The 18,240-nt window shown below is 66.3% G+C and overlaps 2 protein-coding genes across 3 annotated transcripts; both read left to right on the plus strand.

Annotated features, from left to right (window-relative positions):
- The first annotated feature begins 8,901 nt into the window (after positions 1-8,901).
- On the plus strand, positions 8,902-16,576 carry SEPTIN5 (septin 5). 2 transcript variants are annotated; one of them, XM_061385700.1, is made up of 12 exons: positions 8,902-9,006; positions 9,152-9,162; positions 13,017-13,113; positions 13,208-13,294; positions 13,480-13,603; positions 13,679-13,813; positions 13,913-14,030; positions 14,119-14,220; positions 14,935-15,031; positions 15,116-15,251; positions 15,374-15,476; positions 15,607-16,576. In XM_061385700.1, exons 1-12 carry the CDS (start codon positions 8,964-8,966, stop codon positions 15,661-15,663), a joined length of 1,110 nt encoding a protein of 369 aa, XP_061241684.1. In that variant the 5' UTR covers positions 8,902-8,963; the 3' UTR covers positions 15,664-16,576. The 2 variants fall into 2 exon arrangements, with proteins under 2 accessions (XP_061241684.1, XP_061241683.1); XM_061385699.1 differs by lacking the exons at positions 8,902-9,006; positions 9,152-9,162 and adding an exon at positions 11,929-12,417.
- GP1BB (glycoprotein Ib platelet subunit beta) lies at positions 16,559-17,830 on the plus strand. The gene is made up of 2 exons (XM_061383867.1): positions 16,559-16,591; positions 16,651-17,830. The coding sequence occupies exons 1-2, from the start codon at positions 16,559-16,561 to the stop codon at positions 17,644-17,646; spliced, it is 1,029 nt and encodes a 342-aa protein (XP_061239851.1). The 3' UTR covers positions 17,647-17,830.
- The last annotated feature ends 410 nt before the right edge of the window (positions 17,831-18,240 follow it).

The raw sequence follows: 18,240 nt of genomic DNA on the forward strand, positions 1-18,240 counted from the left end.
ATGCAACGAGGTTCCGACACAGGCTGCCGCGTGGCGGGCCTCGAGAGCTGCTTCTCAGAGAGGGCTGTGTATTGTGTGATTCCGCCTGTAGGCACCACCCAGAGCGGGCAGATGTGCAGACCCGGGATGACCAGGGCCCAGGGCGGGGGGCGGGTGGTGGTGGTGCCCGCGAACAGGTTTCCTTTGGGTGATGGAGACACAGGTTTGGAAGGTCCTGAAGCCCTCGGAATGACACCCTGTGTAAGGGAGGGTCTCCTGGCCTGTGAACTGTGCCTCTACAGGACGCGTCCTCATCGTGGCCTGTGGCAATGGCTCCCCAGCCCTGTGTGCGCGCCCTGGAAACCTCTGAACGCACAGGCTAGGTGGTGAGTTGTGTGGTGATGAGTTGTCTCAATAAAGCGCGTGGCCAGGGGCCCGGGCCGAGCTTGGTGTTTCCGAGGGAGGCGAGGCAGCCTGTTGGCTGGGGTTGCCTTGGGAGGCAGGGCTCAACTCCCGGGTGGGGCTGTGTGTACGGCAAGGGTGCAGCCTGAGGCCTGAACCACACGGGGTCTCAGGGGTCCCCGCTGTGGAGGTGAGGTCAGTGTGGCCAGACCCAGGTCCGAGCCCGAGGGGCGCAGAGCAGGTGGCCGTGGGTGGTGTCACAGGCTGAGCCGTGTCCCCGGGTCCATGTGTTGAAGCCCCGACCCCAGTGCTCAGAACGTGACCATGTTTGCAGTCAGGCCTTGAAAGGGGTGGCTGAGTGAAAAGAGGTCATTAGGGTGACCCCACTAGGGTGGGGCCCCAGCCCAACAGAACCCAGGACCTTTTGAGACAGGAGGTCGGGATGCAGACACACAGAGGTGAGGGTGCGGGGAGATCATGGTGGACACTCGCCAAGGAGACGGAACTGCCCCAGCCTCGGGCTTGCAGCTCCCAGACCCTGGGGAAGGGACTCCCGCCGCTGAAGCCCAGGGCGGGGGTGCTAGGTGCTGGGGGAGCCCTGTGAGGAACTGCGGGCGCATTGCTGAAGCAGAATCCACACTGGATGTGGAGCAAGAGGGGAGGGGACGACCAGAGTGGTTTGGGATTCAGATCCGAGCTGCTGGTGGGTGGGGACCCCGCACGTTAGAAGGTAAACCGGGCCGGAGCGGAGTGGTCCGCTGGGGGCTGTCCAGGGACCCCCAAGACCGTCCCCAGCCTCTGCCAGGGGGGTTGAGGACCCAGCAGCCCTGGGCGGCCCCCAGCTCCTTCCGCGCCCCCTTCACGGGCTCCAGCACCAGGCACTGTCTGCACGGGCAAGTGAAAACGAAAGCCAGAGGCGCCCGGGCTCAGCGAGGACCCCGAGGTGGGAGGGGGAGAAGGCGGAAGCCCAAGGTCCCCAGAGCACCTCCGCCATCATGGGGAGGACCCAAGGGGCCAGCAGTTTGCTGCAGGCGGCGCGGCCCCTCTGAGGAGGATCCTGCCCCTTGCTGCCCGCCAGCAGGGGCTCGGAAGGGTCTCCTTGGATCCATGAGTGGGGAAGCGGAGGGGGTCATGAACGCAGGGAGCATGGAGATGGTGCCAGATTCTCTGAGCCCTGGAGAGGGGGCGGGGTGTCAACGCCCCAGATAAAACCCCCAAAACACGGCCGGGTGCCCCACCCCAGCTGCTCTGACAGCGTGCGCTGGGCTGGTCCTCAGCGGCCAGGCTCTTGGGTGGCCCTGCCCGGGAGCGTACCCCCTCACTCAGCGCCCGCCCCGGAGCCTGAGACATCGCCCTCGGCTCTGACGTCCTCCCCGGAAACCCCTGCCAAGCCAAACACGCCCGTGTGGGGCTCTGTCCTGAGTCAGAGCCGTGTGGCCACGGGCTGGGCTGGGCTCTCCTGTCCCTGAGCCCGGCCACCCACCCCCGATGCATCCCCGTGGGTCCCAGGCCGCACCCAGCGCGAGGTCTCAGAGGCACGTGGGGGTCTACAGGTCCCACGCCCACCCCCACGCCCGACCATGCGCCTCGGACGGCCACCCCTCCCTGCTGTCCCGCAGGCCTCAGGGTAACTCACCTCGATGGGGCCGTCCCCCACCTCCTGCCCTAGTCCACCCCCAGCTGCTGGCCAGAGACAGGTCAGTGTCCATCATCCAGGCTGTGAACAGAGAGAGAACTGGCCAGGAAAGAGAAGCGTTGGCAGATTTTATTTTTCAAAGATGGGCCTGAGAAGTCTTCCAGGCCACACCTTCTCCTGGAGCTGTGACGCCCCGTGAACGTGAGGGGTTACAGGACAGGGACGCTGCACAACCTCCCCGGGGGCTCGAGGCCCCCGTGTGATCAGGATGTGGGCCAGCCCCCCCAGATATGGTGGGGAGAAGCCCCAGGGCTTAAGGGAGGTGTCCAGCTGGCGGCCACAGTGGCAGACGCTGAAATCACATGGCCGACCCAGCTGAGCCTTCCTGAGGTTCTGACCCACAGGAACCACAAGAGATTAAAAAATGACTACATCGATGTTGGACTATAAAGCAAGCTGAGCACCAAAGAATTGACGCTTTTGAACTGTGGTGTTGGAGAAGACTCTTGAGAGTCCCTTGGACTGCAAGGAGATCCAACCAGTCCATCCTAAAGGAAATCAGTCCTGAATATTCATTGGAAGGACTGATGCTGAAGCTGAAACTCCAATACTTTGGCCACTGGATGCGAAGAACTGACTCACTGGAAAAGACCCTGATGCTGAGAAAGATTAAAGGCAGGAGGAGAAGGGAACGACAGAAGATAAGGTAGTTGGATGGTATCACCGACTCAATGGACACGAGTTTGAGTAAACTCTGGGAGTTGGTAATGGACAGGGAGGCCTGGTATGCTGCGGTTCATGGGGTCTCAAAGAGTTGGACACGACTGCGCGCCTGAACTGAACTGAAATTGATATGTTAAGTCACTAAGTTTCAAATTGTTGCGCAGCAACAGATAGTCATTTCAAAACAGACTAGAATTCAGAACGAGATCTGCGAGAAAGCTAAAATCTTGAGTTTCATCAGCGGTGTCACGGCAGTTGGATGGGGAAGGTTAAATTGTTTCAACAAACGGCGCTAGAACAATTGGATAAACTTTGATCTCTACCAACACCATACACGCAGATGAGTTCACGAGGGGTCACAGACCTAAAGACAGTGCTATAAATACAAAGCTTAGGGAAGAAACAGAGAGAATATGGGTCATGACCTTGGAGTAAGTAGGCAAAGATTTCTTGGAAAGAACAAAAGAAGCTTGAGGTAGAGAATGAAAAATCAATAAATTGGAACTTACCCAAATCACAAACATCTCTTTCTTTTCTTCTTAATTTTTTTTTTTTTGCCGCATGGGATCTGTTTCTGAACCTGGGATTGAACCCAGGTCTCCTGCGCTGCAAGGCAGAATGTGAGCCACCGGGGAGTCCCCCAACCAAGTTCAAGAGCAATTCAACAAGGAAGGAGCCAGCAAATGCTTTGGGAGCGAGTGGACGCTCACAAGCCATCAAAAACGGCAGCCGACCTCTTGTACCTCATACAAGAACAAGCTCAAAGTAAAATCACGGACTTAGACTTAAAACATAAAATTGAAAATTTGGGGGGAAAAGAGAAATGCTTTAGTGCGCAGAGCTCAGCAGCAAATTCTTAGACTTGGCATTCCTCTCCCTGCGCTGCTGCGTGACGCCCCCGCAGGGTGCCCACTGGGAGGACCGGGTTAGCTATCAGCTGCACACCCTGCCCAGGAGGCCGGGCCCAGCTGTCCACAGGGTGAGCACTCTGGGGTGAGATGCTCCAGGACCCCTCAGGGTGTGCTGGCACCCGAGGGTGCTCGTGCAGAGTTGTGGCCGCAAAAACCAGCCTTTGGCAAGAGCTCGCGGGAGGGGAGGGAGTCCTGGCAACACCTGACCCCTGGTGGTCCTGCTCGGGGGCCTCAGGCCCGGCTCCCAGCGCACCCCGGGCCCGGCTCGCTCAGCCCAGTGGGTCAGTGGCCAGAAGCGCTCAGACTGGGCTCTCCCCGACTCCGAGCCACTGGTGACGGAGGCGCAGGGACTCCTGCTTCCTCCACTAGAGGAGCTCAGCGTGGCTCCCCTCATTCGGCTGCCTGGGGCAGGCAGAGCTCTGCAGAGGAGCTCCCCGCGGTCTGTGGCCAGAACGAGGGGCATGAGGGACTGAGCCGAGACCCCAGGCCTTCCTGCCCTTCCTTGGATGCCCAGGGCCGGCCACCCGCGGCCATGTCCACGCTGTTCACTCCCGGGGGGTTTTCTCACCCGTCCCTGGCCTGATGACCCCAGGACGGACATGGGGCTGGGATATAGCGGGGCACGGGGGCCAGCCTTTGGAACCCCAACACCTAGCCTTCCCTGGAGGGCAGAGGTGGTCACGGGGGAGGGCGGGCCTGGGTCTGGGTCACCGTGAAGCCCCAGACCTGCCTGCACTTGGTGAGGGGCCCTGGCCCTGGTCAGCAGTGCCCACTGGCTGAGTTACTCTGCACTCCGTCGTCTTCCAGACCCCGTCTCATCATGAAGGCGTGGAGGCCCCGCGCCACCGGCCCTCGCCAGGGAGGGGCACTGCTGCTGCTCCGGGTCCCCAGGCTGGGCTCCTGGGGCTGAGCACAGGCGTCCTCTGTCCCTCAGTCCAGCTGTCCAGGGAACGGGGCCACGGCGTGGACCAAGGCTCTGTCTCTGGCGGCATGCGGCGGTGCTGGCGGTGCCCTCCTGGTCGGGCAGCTGCCGTGGGCGGTGTGTCCCTTGGACGGGGCTGCTGCCCACTGGACGTGAGACCCGCTCGCCCTGACTGTCACAGTGATCTAAGGGGAGGTGAGGGCAGGGCTCTCCACGGGCCCTGGCTGCACATACGAGCCCCTCGCCCTCCTTATTGGGGGCAGCTGTCCCCACGAGCCCCTTGCTGGCCTGTCTGGGCAGAGGGCACCCCGGGGTCTGGGGCAGGTGGGCGGGGCTGCGGCCCACAGCGCAGGACGGCCACACCCCCACCCGGGCCGAGGCCTGCCTGCTGCCCCAGGGCCCTCGCTCAGGCCTTTGTCCTCCTTGCTTTGAACCCCACTTCCCGGTCTGTGCCCAGGCACGGTGCGCGCCCCCCAGGAGGGCTGAGCAGGCAGAGGCCCGCAAAGCACACTGTCCCCCTCACCCTCAGGGTTTGGGGTTGGGGGAGGATGACTCACCTTCCTGCACACCAGGAAGCCCCTGGGAGAAGAGGACCCCTGGACCCCAGTCTGGGCACCCCCCACAATGGCCCCAGCATCACACTGAGAAGCGGGGACCTCAGAGGGGGACAGTCCTGAGCCAGAAGCCGGCAGGCACAGCACAGCCCACTGGGCGGGATGCGGGAGGTGGCCGGACAGTGGCGGAGGGGCGGGGCGAGGGGGTGCCCACCGTTGGGGCCTGAGCAGCGTGCCCCCATCTGTCAGCGAGGCGGGTTCTTCTCTTGCGCCAGCACTGAGCCTGACCGGGGCCTGCTCCTCAGGGCGGCCCCACACCCGGGCACAGACTGCATGAGTGAGTGACCCAGGGCACCACCTTGGGCCAGTGGGGATGGGCTGCGGGAATCACAGCCCCTGTGTGCCGAGCTGGGGGGGGTGGGGTCTGTCTTCAGCCCCATGCTCTCACCAAGGACGGGGACCCCAGCCTCAAAGGGTCTGAAGCTCTGAGCGGGCTGGGATGCAGGGAAGGGGGCGTCCTGCGCGCCACGAAGGTGCTCTCGGTGGGTTAGCTCCACTCGAGCTGACTACGGTCCTTCTGTGTCCCCGTGAAGGGCAGTGTGGTTCTCCTCCTCTCCTCTGAAGCGGGGTTCAGAGCAGGTAGCCCTTTCTTCAAAGAGGCGGTCTGACCCCCGCAGCCCAGAGACGGCGTGTGGATGGCCACGCTGTGTCCAGCTCGGCTTCTGCCCTCGAACCTGGCCTCAGATGGACCGAACGCTCTGGAGTGTGTTGCCAGCGGCCCCCAGTCCCCTGGACAGGCTGCCCTGTCTCGAACCCGACACCTCCGGGCTTAGGGCTTACACAGAGGCACCAACGCCCACGTGACCACAGATGCCCACGCGTCTATGTTGACAGGAAGGACGATTCGGCACCAGCTAAATGCGGCCTCTGGAGAACTTCCGAAATAAAAAGAGTTTTTTTGTTTTGTTTTTCTGAAAAGCGTCAAGCTATTTGTAGCCCAAGCTGGTTGAGCAGATTTTTCTGGGTGTAGCTTATTTTTTCACTCATTACCTTCTTTTTCTTGTGAATTAGAAAGTAGCGTTCTTCCCACCCGGGAGCATCGCTCTGACTTCTCCCTGTACCACTGCCAGCTTTCCTGCTCCGGTGGTGGGGGCGGGCTCAGACCTGCTCCCCCCAGCCCAGGAGGCTGGGTTTTCCTTTAACCACAGCCCCGCAGTGGGAGGCAGGCTGGCCAGGCCCGGGCTCTCCTACCCAAGGTCACCCGCCCGCAGGGTCGTGACCTGCGGTGGGCAGGGGCCGTGGAAGGGTTGCACCAGGTGGTCAGTTGGCAGCATCCAGGCTGGAGAAACTGGAAGAGGCCCCCCTGCCATCCCACCTGGCAGAGCAGAAGACGGGCCTGTGAATCACTGGCCGGAGCCTACACGCTTGCTCAGGCAGCGGAGCTGTGATCTGTCGCTCAGAGTCTCTCAGCTGGAGCGGCAGCCCCTGCATCTGTGGCAGGATTTGGGGTGTCCCCTGGACTCACGGCCGGGTTAGAGGGGAGCAGACCCTACCCGCTTCCCACCCCGCAGCCCGGGGTGTTTCGCTCACCCCTGGGCGTTTCACCAGAGGCCTGACCCAGGCCTGCCCTCGGGAGTCCTCTGCCATCAGCTCCAGGCCCAAGACTGGGCTGCAGCCCACCTTTGCTGACCCCACCCTCCCCTGGAGCACACATAGATGAGAAAAGAGCTGCCTCTGTGGTGTCCCACCCCTCCCTGCCTCTTGTCTACAAGATTGTTTTAAAACCTGTAATCTGCCAAGCTAGGCCCTTCCAGCAGTCTGGTCCCCTCAGGGCTGAGTTCCAACTCCCTGACCTGGGGCTGCCTGGAGCCCCTCCCAGACCCCCAGGACAGGGCAGCTTAGCCCGTTCTCCACGTCTCAGGCTTGCCTGGGCCAGTTGGTGCTGACTTTTGAAGTGTCCTTTCTCACTGCCATGGAGGCCATGTCCTTTCTCTCTACCCCATGGACAGAGGAGCTTGGTGGGCTATAGTCCACGGGTCGCAAAGAGTCGGACTCGACTGAGCAACTTCACTTTCACCTTCTCACTGGCGGACGGGACCGCTTTGCTAAGCTCCAGGTGCCCTGAGATGGGGTTTCCACAGAGGCCCCCAGGGCTGGTGAAGGCTCAGAAGTCCTGCCTCGCACTCCAAGTGTCCCCTCTGGCCCCACGCCTTTATCCACAATCCCGAACTCCCTAAAACTCTGAAAGAAAGGTTGTCAAACTCTGGTGACAAAGCCAGTCCTAAACCAACATACACGTTTACCGTGGTCTTTATTTATTCCAGTTCATGGGAACAGTTGCGTTTCACTACCAAAATCTTAAAAACATTTTTTTCGTATGTCTTTTGGCGGCGTGGCATGGGGGGACCTTAGCTTCAAACCAGGGATGGAACCCGAGCCCCCTGCAGTGAAAGCACGGTGTCTCGACCTCGGGCCACTGGGAAGTCCCTCAGCACGAGAATTTCAAGGCACAGCCCCGGGGCCCCGTGAGGCGTCAGGTCATCTGTGAGCGGGTGAAAGTCCTGAATTCCAAACCCGCTGGCCCCACACCTCGTGCTGGACTGGGCGGGGGCCCGGGGAGGGGACCCCGACCAGCGGGCAGCAGTGAAGGTACTGCCCCCCTGACTTTCACACTGAGAGGGGACACAGTCTGCCCAGTGCCGGCGCTCAGAGATGGCAGAGCCAACAGGCCAGCAGAGGGCCCAAGGGCGCAGGAGGGTGGGACAGGATGGGGCTTCCTGCCTGTGGAGGGGCCCTCACCTGGGGGGCTGCTGACCACAGGCCTGACGTCCCTCCCTGAGGGACTGAGAGCCCCAGACGTGCCTCCTGGGGGGGCGCTCCCGGGGGGGGTCCAGGCTGAGGGCACCTGGGAGTGTCGCTAGGAGTGTGGCAGTGACCGAAAGAGACAGGAGGCACCCCGCCTGGGGAGACCTCAGCCTACGTAGGGTGCAGACCCTGGCCCGCCTTCACAGCGCCCGGGGGCCCCTTCTCAGGGTGGTCTCAGCGGGTCCACCTGCGGGTGTGCAGAGCACAGGGCACTGGGGTGGCAGCTCACCCTCACCCCTTACCAAGGATCCCAGAACTGGGGCGGACCGGCTGCCCAGGTGTGTGCACTCGCAGAGCCAGGTACAGCCACCAGCAGCTGCCGGAGAGGAGCCGGGCTGGCCTCGCGCCAGGCATCAGGCTTTCTGCCCGGACAGGGCTAGGAGTGGGGCTCTGCAGGCCAAAGCCCCTGGCATCCATCCTGATGAGTTGGGGGGGGGGGCATGCCCTGACCTCAGCTGGGCAGAGCCTGCCAGGCCAGCGCGGTGGTGGAGCATGTATGAGGCCCGAGCCTCTGGGGCGGGCTTTACGGGGGGCACACCAAGGATGATCAGAGGTCAGGTGTGGACGGGGGTCCCATGAGGGGGGAGGAGTCAGAGCCGGGGTCTGGGTAAGGGGCCGGGGATCGGGCAGGGACGGTGTTGTGGGGCCGGGGGCCCTGGGCAGGGAGGAGGCGGGGTGGACAGCGACCGCGGTCACGGGGGCCGGGCGCAGTGCGGGTCTCGGGTGCCCCGGCGCCCGGCCGGCGGGAAGGGAGGGCGTCGCCCCAGGCCGCGGGCGCGGGGCGGTGGGGCGCCCGGGTCCCCGCCCCCGCCGGCCGCGCCGGGTCGCGCGTGGGCGCGGCGGGCGCCGATTGGCTGGCGGGCGCGCGGGCGGGGCGGGCGGCGGCGCGGAGGGGCCGGTCACCCCGCAGCCCGGCCTTGGCCTCGGCTCGTCGCCGCCCCGCCCGCGCGCACGTCCCCCCGGCGGCCACCATGAGCACAGGCCTGCGGTACAAGAGCAAGCTGGCGACCCCAGGTGAGCCCGGCGCCCGCCCGCCCGCGCGCGCGCGCGCCTTTGTCCCCGCCGCCCGCGCGCCTCTCATCGCGTGTCTCGGTCTCTCTCCCGCCCGCCGGCCGGCCCTGGACCCCGACCCGACCCCCGACCCGACCCGCACCCGCAGAGGACAAGCAGGTACGCGTGCGCCGCCGCTCACTCGGCCCGCAGTCACCCATTGTGCCAACAACCCGCGGCGCCCCGGCGCGACCCCGCCCCCGCCCGCCGTCATCCCGCCCTGTCGCGATAGCCGATCGTCAGCCCGGGTGCCGCCGGGGCCGTGCCGGGGTCCTGGATCCTGACCCTGGCTTGCGCGGCGTGGGCCCCTCCCCGATGGGGGATGGGCCGGGTGCCCCCTCCCACTGGTCCAGCGCCGGCCTCTCCTTGTTGAACTGGCCCGAGACCGCGTGCTGGGGGTCCTGAGGGAGCCCCTGGTCATGGAAGGCCAGGGGCGGGGGGAGGGGTCTGTGTCCAGCAGCCAGGGCCGTCCCAGAGCGGCCCCACACAGAGAGGGTGGGCGGCTGCTCGGGCCACCCCACCCAGCTTCTCTGCATCCTCTTCCCACTGAGCGATGTGAGTGGGCTGACCTGGTGCCTCTCCCCCAGACTGGGAGCCTCCAGGGCCTGGTCTGAGTCATCCCCCTGCCCAGCACGGATCTTCAGACCTAGGGGGTACAAAGTGGTTCACCCAAGGGCCGGCCTGGACCCCCACCCTCCAAGTGCACAGGGCTGGACAGGAGGCCACCTGGACACCCACTGCTAACCTGGCTGAGGTCAGGTTTAAATATCGAGGTGACCCAATGGAGAGGGGCGCATCTGGGGAGCTTGGGGCCCTGGGGCAGCCCCACTGGCTGAGGTCTCTCTGCTCAAGCGCAGCCGTGTTTTGGGCAGAACAGGAAGGCCGACTCAGGCACCAGGGTGGCCTTGGCAACCCTCGTCAGGGATGGGGGTTCACACCCTGGGTGGAACCCCGCAGTATTGGCCCAGGTGCAGCAGGCGGGCGGAGCAGCCTGGCAGGTGGGGCTGGGGCTGGAAGTCGAGGGCTGTGCCCTGGGCTGGGTGAGGCTTGTGGGGAGGGGCCTCTCATCCTCACCCTGCCAGCGAGGGGCTCCCCGGGGAGCCGGGGCCGGGAGCTGCCTGCCCGTGCTGCGGATCGAACAATGCAGGAGATGCAGGGCCAGCCCGCCAGCCTGCCATTGTTCAGGGAGAGACAGGGGAAGCCCCGGGAGACCAGCCCCCCTGCTCCAGGGCCTGCAGACGCTTGGGGTCCTCTGCTGGGGCTCCAGCCCCGCTAGGCCGGTGTCTGCCCCACCTGGAGCTCAGCTAGGACCGGCCTCACCCATGCCTGCCCCTGGGGCACGAGTCAGAGGCCGTGATGTGGGTGGGGTGTAGCTTCCCCCCGGGATCGGGGCCAGGAGCCAGGCGTTTGGGGCAGGCTCCCCGTGGGTCTTCACTGTTCCACTGTTGGTGTTCTGAGCCTCAGCCTGTTGCCCCTCCAGGAAAGAGGGGGACTCTATGGACCCCTCCGTGCCCACCACCTTAGGCACTGGGTGGGGGGCTCTGGTGGTCCCCTGTGCCCTCCCCCACTGCACCCCCTCTCAGCGAAAGTGGTGGCTCCACTGGCTCTGGCTCCTGTTCCCAGAGCTGACGGGGAGATTCTAAGAATGAAAACGCCTCGAGAGCATCAGGCACCAGGCGGTGGGGAGGAGGTGGGCGCGGCACGTCTGCGGCTCCAGGAGTCCTCAGCAGTGTCTGAGGACCAGACAAAGCGGGCGGCAGGGCCCTCTGCTTGGGGACCCCCAGGGAATCCCCAGCCCTGTGCAGGTGAGGTGGGACGCGGGCTGGGCTGGCAGGGGCTGGGCTTGGCCCTGGTCCCGGGCCTCCCGAGGCTGTGCCTTACCAGCGGGCAAACCGAGGCCGTCTGGGCAGTGCACCCTTCAGGCCCCAGGCTGTGGGGAGATGCGGCCAGGCCCGCTCTGTCCTCGGAGGTGCCCTAGGCCCGAGACATCAGCTTATCCGCCCGGCAGGAGCTGGTCCTAGCAGCCATGTCTAAGGCGGCGCCTGGGGTTGGAGGCTGGGGGATACTCAGCCCTGAGGCCCCCCACAGGTCCACGTGGCGGGTGCTTTCTTGGAGCCAGGGCGGGGGGCCGGGCTGTGGCCTGTGCACCACCCCCCCCATCCTCTTGGATGAAAGGCGCTCCTGTTCCCAGAAGTGGACCCACCCCTCCTCCCCAGGTGCCAGAGGCCTCCAGGCCCCATGGCAGCAGCTCCGGCCTGGCCGGGGGTACAGAGGCTTCTTAAGCAGGGAGCTAGGAAGGGAGGGTGGGTGGGGGTGTGGGGGCCTCCCAGCCCTACTGACGGAGTTCACAGCGGGTCCACCTCTTTGGATGCTCAGCTCCTTCCCATTGGTCTGGCCTATTCAGACTCCGGTGGGGGCCTGTGGGGTTGGGGAGAGGCTGGGTTTGGGGGCTCACAGGCGAGAGGGCGGAGCTAGCCAGAGCCCCCCAGGCCCCCTATTGCCCAATCCTGGGGGGTGAGGGCAGGGTGGAAGCTAAGACAGAGTGCCCCCCGGGAAGGGGTCCGCTCCATCAGCCCCCCTCGGCTGGCAGTAGCTGTCTGGCCAGCAGGGCTGGCCGGCGGGTTTGGGGAGCTACGCACGGGCCACAGCTTCCGCGTTTGCAGAGGGGATGGGGGGCGGCATCTAGGGCTCTGACCGCCCCCTCCCGCCCGACGCGGGCCTGGGTGGGGAGCGGGTCTCTGCCCTCGCAGGTTCCCCGCTGGTCTCGGCGGCCGCGGCGGTAAACATTCTCCGGACACATGCGGGGGGCGGGGCGCGCAGGGAGGGGTGCGTCTGTGGGGAGTTTCGGGGGGCCGGGCTGGAGCGCGTGGATGGGGCTCCCTCTGGCGGCGGGCGCGGCGGCGCGGACCCGCCGTGGACCAGCCCCCGCCGTGCAGTCGCGGGGCTGACGGCCCGAGCCGCGCCGCTCCGCGCGCAGCCGCCTGCCTGCCGAGCTGGGCCCTGCCCTCCTCCGCTCCCATGGCTCCGCCCGCGCGGCCTCATTTCCAGGCGACTGTCTCCCGGAGACCGCGCGCTCCCGTCCGGCGCAGGGACCCACTTGTGCCCGGGGCTGGCCGTCTGGGGCCGGACCCGCGGCTCGAGGGGGACCTCGGGGTCGCGCATCGCGTGAGCACTGCCCCGCCCTGGGCCCCGGTGCCCGCGTCCGTGCGCCCCGGGGGCGAGAACACGCCTGGCGGCGGGCGGGCCTGACCCTCTGGGCCCCAGCGTGGCCCGCACGGTCCCAGGCTGGCGGGGATGGACTCGCTGGCAGCACCCCAGGACCGCCTGGTGGAGCCGCTGCTGTCGCCGCGGACCCAGGCCCAGAGGCGGCTCAAGGTGTGTGTGGAGTGGGGCGCGGAAAGTGGGTCAGCGCGCGCCCACCCCGGTGCCCGGACTGGGGATATGACGGGGGCCGCAGGGTCCTGGGGTCCTGGGCTGTGCACGGGGCCACAGGGAGGCCGGGGGCTGCTGTCTATAAATAGCCGCAGCCCCGCAGTCGCTGCCGCCAGCCGCCCCCGCGGCTGGATCGAGGCCAGATGGGGCCTCCCACCCTCTACTTTCGCGGAGGGGTGAGTATTGAGGTGGGGGCTTCTCCAGCTTCGGAGGTCCTTGGGCACGTCTGAGGGGTCCGGGTCCTGGTGCCCTCTGCCCCCCACCCAAGGACACTGGCCTCGCTGGATGTGCCTGTTGCCCCTGCTCCAGGCACTGACTTGGCGTCTGTGAAGCCCTTGAGGGCACCACCACCCTCCAGGCCCACCTGCCTCCCACCTCAGGGGGGGCCTTTGCCCACAGACCCTCGCCTGCTGCTGCCACTGAGATGCCACTCTCCCGGGGGACTCTGCCCTGCTGCCCCCCTGGCCTGAGCCCGGTAGGGGCAGGGGCCGGGGCTGCTCCAGGAACAGGAGCGTGCCCCTGACCTGCCCCACCCCCGCCAGGACGTCGACAAGCAGTACGTGGGCTTCGCCACGCTGCCCAACCAGGTGCACCGCAAGTCTGTGAAGAAGGGCTTCGACTTCACGCTCATGGTGGCCGGTGAGTGGCCCAGGCCCCAGGGCGGGCAGGGGCACGGGCAGCCATGCTCTGTCTGGGGCCTGGGACCTGACCTCCCCACTGCATCTGTGGGCAGGGGAGTCAGGCCTGGGGAAGTCCACACTGGTCCACAGCCTCTTCCTGACCGACCTCTACAAGGAGCGGAAACTGCTGAGTGCCGAGGGTGAGTGGGCCCCACACCCCCTGCTGGGTGAGCCTTTCAAGGGCTCCTTCCAGGTCCAGCCCCGATCCTCTGTCCCTGAAGCGTGGGTCCAGACCACCACCAGGCCACGTAACCTGGGAGTGTCTGGGGTGCCCGGGCGTAGGAGTCAGGGCTGCAGAGGCCACTCTAAACCATCCCTGCCCCAGAACGCATCAGCCAGACGGTTGAGATCCTAAAGCATACGGTGGACATTGAAGAGAAGGGGGTGAAGCTGAAGCTCACCATCGTGGACACACCGGGCTTCGGGGACGCCGTCAACAACTCTGAGTGGTGAGGAAGGCTTGCCTGGGCTGGCCTAGCCTCCGGCTCCCAGCCCGGCTGGCCTCACGTGCCCCCTGCCCCCAGCTGGAAGCCCATCACCGACTATGTGGACCAGCAGTTCGAGCAGTACTTCCGGGACGAGAGCGGCCTCAACCGCAAGAACATCCAGGACAACCGGGTGCACTGCTGCTTGTACTTCATCTCCCCTTTCGGGCACGGGTAGGTGGCTGCCCGGGCCAGGGGGCCTGGCCCGCCCGTTCCTCAGGCACCCCCTCCCGCCACCCCACCCCTCAAGCCCCTCACCCCGGCCCCTCACAGGCTGCGGCCGGTGGACGTGGGCTTCATGAAGGCCCTGCACGAGAAGGTGAACATCGTGCCCCTCATCGCCAAGGCCGACTGTCTCGTCCCAGGGGAGATCCGGAAGCTGAAAGAGCGGGTGAGCCTGCAGGCCTGGGGGGTCTGTGCGGGGCTCAGAGGGGACTGAGGCTGCTGGCCCCTCCCCTGACAGTCCTCGCTGGCTGCAGATCCGGGAAGAGATCGACAAGTTTGGGATCCACGTGTACCAGTTTCCTGAGTGCGACTCGGACGAGGATGAAGACTTCAAGCAGCAGGACCGGGAACTGAAGGTGAGCCTGCAGCGCTTGGGGGACCCCAGAGGCCACGCTACAGCGGGTCTAGAGGAGCGCTAGGGCCCTGGTCTGACCTGGGGCGGGGGGCGGGGCTGGGGGGGGTGGCGTGAGACTTTCATCCAGGCTGTAGAGTCTTAGCTGGGGGTGGCTCAGGTCCCAGCTGGCCAGTGTGGTTTGGGTCCCGTGTGGTTCATGGGTCATGGAGTGCTTGCCAGAATATGAGGGCACAGTCATTGGCCAGGCCCCACCCTGGCCCTGCGCTCAGCCCCCTTCTCGTACCCCAGGCCTGTGCATGCCCCGACTCACAGAGTCCTGAGCTCTGGGGGAGGGAGGTGGCTTTGAGTGGTGATGGAGAAGCCAAGCTGGGGACAAGTGGCCACTAGGCCAGGACCAGGGTGGGCCCTTCACCCCAAAGTCAGCAGGGGTATCACTAACAGCCGGCACAGGCTCCGCTCTGGGGAAGGAGGGGGAGGGTGCCAGGCGGGGAGGGTACATCTGATTGGGCACATCCTGGCAAAAGCTCTCCATGTAAGGGGCACCAGCTCTGGCTTCAGCTGGCAACAGAGAGGCCCAAGGTGGGGATAACAGGATCTCTTTGGGGAGAGGTTATTGTTGGGGACACTGGAGGCGTGCCCATGCCCCTCTTGTACTGTGGACCTCACACCTATGCTAACTGGGCATGAGCCCTTGCACCTGCCCCCCCCCCCCCAGGAGAGCGCACCCTTCGCTGTTATCGGCAGCAACACGGTGGTGGAGGCCAAGGGGCAGCGGGTCCGGGGGCGTCTGTACCCCTGGGGGATCGTGGAGGGTGAGTCCAGGCCTGGGGCACAGCCTTTGGGTGGGAAGGCTCCCGTGGGCCGGTGGCCCACTCACCGGCCACCCCTGCCCGCAGTGGAGAACCAGGCGCACTGCGACTTCGTGAAGCTTCGCAACATGCTAATCCGCACGCACATGCATGACCTCAAGGACGTGACCTGCGATGTGCACTACGAGAACTACCGCGCGCACTGCATCCAGCAGATGACCAGGTGCGCGCCCCCGCCCCGCCCGCCCCCAGTCCCCGCCTGGAGGTGCGGGAGTCGCAGGGCCGTGCTGGTGGCGAGGGTCAGCCCGGCCTCCAGCAGCCTTGTCCCCGGTGTCCACCCTGCAGCAAGCTGACGCAGGACAGCCGCATGGAGAGCCCCATACCCATCCTGCCACTGCCCACGCCAGACGCTGAGACTGAAAAGCTCATCAGGATGAAAGATGAGGAGGTGGGCGGGGAGTGGGGGGGCGGAGCCAGGCTGGGTGGGCGGGGTGGGGCGGAGCCAGGCTGGGCTAGGGGGGCAGGCCCCGCCCACCGCTCCCTCACACCGCCCCCTGCCGCTCCTGCCCCGCCCCCAGCTAAGGCGGATGCAAGAGATGCTGCAGAAAATGAAGCAGCAGATGCAGGACCAGTGACCCCGCCGCAGCCCCACGTGCCATAACTATACTGCCGGCTTCCGGGCTGGCCCTTCCCACCCCCGGACCCCGACGGGCCTGGACTCGACGCCGGATTCATCTGGATCGCCCATAGGCCCGGGCGCGACCCCCAACCCCAGAGTGGCCCAGACCTGGTTTTTTTTCCCTCCTGTTCTCAGAGACGCTGGGTCACAGCCCCCAGCCAACCCTAATTTATTCTCAGCATCGACCCCTCCCCTCGTTTGTATCTGCTTCCCAGGGGCGTGGACGTTGGCCCCCCCACATCCAGACCTCTCTGGCTTTGGGGCGCTGGATCTAAGTTGGGTGGTCACTTGTGAGGTCTGCCCCCAACCGGAAGGTCACTGAATTGACTCCAGGCCCCATTTTCATGGGCGGGAGAGCCGAGGCAGAGTGGGGGTGGGGGGCCGATCCCCGGGACCCTGGCCTGTTTCCCGACTCCGGAGCCTCCCTTTGGGCCCCCGTGGGTCCTTCTTACCCCTTACCCCACTCACCAGGCACCTCTGTGCACAGGTTGGGAGCGGAAGTGATTAGGCTCCCTCCTGACCTAAGGAGGTCAGCTGGCTGCAGGCGACCGTAATGTGGCTGGGCTTCGCAGTGAATGCCCGCGACCCTCCCCCATAGCCTGGCCTGGTCCCGGGCGGGGGAGGGGGGGGGCTCCAGTAGCAGCGGGTGGTCGGCAAACTGGCTTCCCCCGCCCCTGGCCCACCCTTTGCCCATCAGGGGCGGGAGGCCCGCTCTGCCCAGCAGCACTGTCGCTCTGGGTTCCTGAGTCCCTGGTCCCCGTCCCTCCACCCGCATGATCCCTGGCCCCGAGCCCCATTCTCCAGTGTGTTCTGTTGTGAATGCTGCACCCTGTCCTGGTGACAGGAGAACAATGTTGGTGAACGTCGAAGAGGGTGTCCGCATGGTCTGTGCGCCCCGGGAGCGAGGGGCCGGAAGCTCGGTCGGCCGGCAACCTGGCGATAGCGCTCTATCTGTGCTGGCGGCTCGACCTCTGGGTTATTTCTGGCGGGGTGGCCGCGTTGTGGTCGGTTCGGCAGGCGCACCAGGGCCGGGGAGGGGAGGGGCGGGGAGGCCTTATCGCCCGGTCCTGCGACCACCGCCCGGAGCTCCAGAGCTCGCCCGGTCGCCGACCTCTCGCCATGGGCTTCGGTGAGTCTAGGGTCTGCCCAGGCCGCGCGCTCCCCGAGGACATCTGGCAGGGAGGCTCTCAATCCTCTGGGCTGCAGTCAGAGCAGTTCGGGCCAGACCCGGAGGACCCTTCCAGCCGGCGGGCGGGTGGAAAGGCTCGCGGGCGGTGGCGATGCCGCCCGGGACCCCGCGGGCCGGGCTCACCGCGGCGCTTCCCTTCCAGGGCTGCGCGGGGCGCTGAGCCTGCTGCTTCTGCTGCTCGCGCCGCCGGGCCGCTCGGCCGCGGGCTGTCCCGCCCCGTGTCGCTGCGCGGGTACGCGCGTGGACTGCGGGCGCCGCGGGCTGACGTGGGCCTCGCTGCCGGCCGTCTTCCCGCCGGACACGACCGAGCTGGTGCTGACCGGCAACAACTTGACGGCGCTGCCGCCCGGGCTGCTGGACGCGCTGCCGGTGCTGCGCGCCGCGCACCTGGGCGCCAACCCTTGGCGCTGCGACTGCCACCTGGTGCCGCTGCGGGCCTGGCTCGCCGGCCGGCCCGAGCGCGAGCCCTACCGCGACCTGCGCTGCGCCGCGCCCCCCGCGCTGCGGGGCCGCCTGCTACCCTACCTGGCGGAGGACGAGCTGCGCGCCACCTGCGCGCCCGGTGCGCTCTGCCGCGGGGCGCTGGCGGCGCAGCTCCTGCTGCTGGTCCTCGGGCTGTTGCACGCGCTGCTGCTGGCGCTGCTGCTGTGCCGCCTGCGGAGCCTGCGCGCCCGCGCCACGCGCCGGAGGCCGCTGAGCGAGCCGCTGGCCGCCGAGCGCGCGACCCCCGAGCCGAGCGACTGGCGCTGAACCGTGCGGCTGGGCCCCCTCCCCCGTCCTCAAGATCTCCCAGACCTGCCTCCCCGGCGGCCCCGCGCAGGGGCCCGACTGCTGCGCCGCCGCTGGCCACACGCACCCATGCCTGGACTTGGACCGAGGACCACCCCCCCCCCCACGCTGTCTACGCTGCCAATAAACCCTGCTCCCCACCCGACCGATCTTCACCGTGTGCCGCGGAATCCCCTTCCCAAACCCAGAAAGAGCTCCGAGGAGGGAGGAGTTCCCACATGGCAGTTCATACACCTCCATATCACCTCCTGGTCGGGGAACATGGGGTGGGGGCAGTGAGCGAACTTGCCCCCCACCCCCCGACTCTCCCCAAAGTTCAAGTGGGGAGGTGTGGAAGGGCTGGAAGGACAGTGCCCACCTGGGGGGGGGTGGGGGTGAGGACAGTGTGGGGACAGTAGGAGCCCCACGGGCGGAGCATGTGCCGAAAGCACGTGCTTGGAGTGGAGGTTTCTGGCTGCCAGGGCGGGTCTGCCAGGTGGCTCCAAGGATGGTTCAGGGTGTGAGGCTCCCCAAAGCATCAGGAGTGCTTTGGACCAGGGATGGTGAGGGCAGTCA

The sequence above is a fragment of the Bos javanicus genome, chromosome 17 (genome assembly GCF_032452875.1).
Source record: "Bos javanicus breed banteng chromosome 17, ARS-OSU_banteng_1.0, whole genome shotgun sequence".
In the NCBI taxonomy this organism is placed as follows: Eukaryota; Metazoa; Chordata; class Mammalia; order Artiodactyla; family Bovidae; genus Bos; species Bos javanicus.

Coding starts and splice junctions, on each gene's coding strand:
- SEPTIN5 (XM_061385699.1), top strand. CDS start 12,337: ATGGACTCGCTGGCAGCACCCCAGGACCGCCTGGTGGAGCCGCTGCTG. Junction 13,814..13,912: donor ATCTCCCCTTTCGGGCACGG/GTAGGTGGCTGC, acceptor GGCCCCTCACAG/GCTGCGGCCGGTGGACGTGG. Junction 14,221..14,934: donor AGCAGGACCGGGAACTGAAG/GTGAGCCTGCAG, acceptor CCCCCCCCCCAG/GAGAGCGCACCCTTCGCTGT.
- GP1BB (XM_061383867.1), top strand. CDS start 16,559: ATGTTGGTGAACGTCGAAGAGGGTGTCCGCATG. Junction 16,592..16,650: donor TCGAAGAGGGTGTCCGCATG/GTCTGTGCGCCC, acceptor ACCTGGCGATAG/CGCTCTATCTGTGCTGGCGG.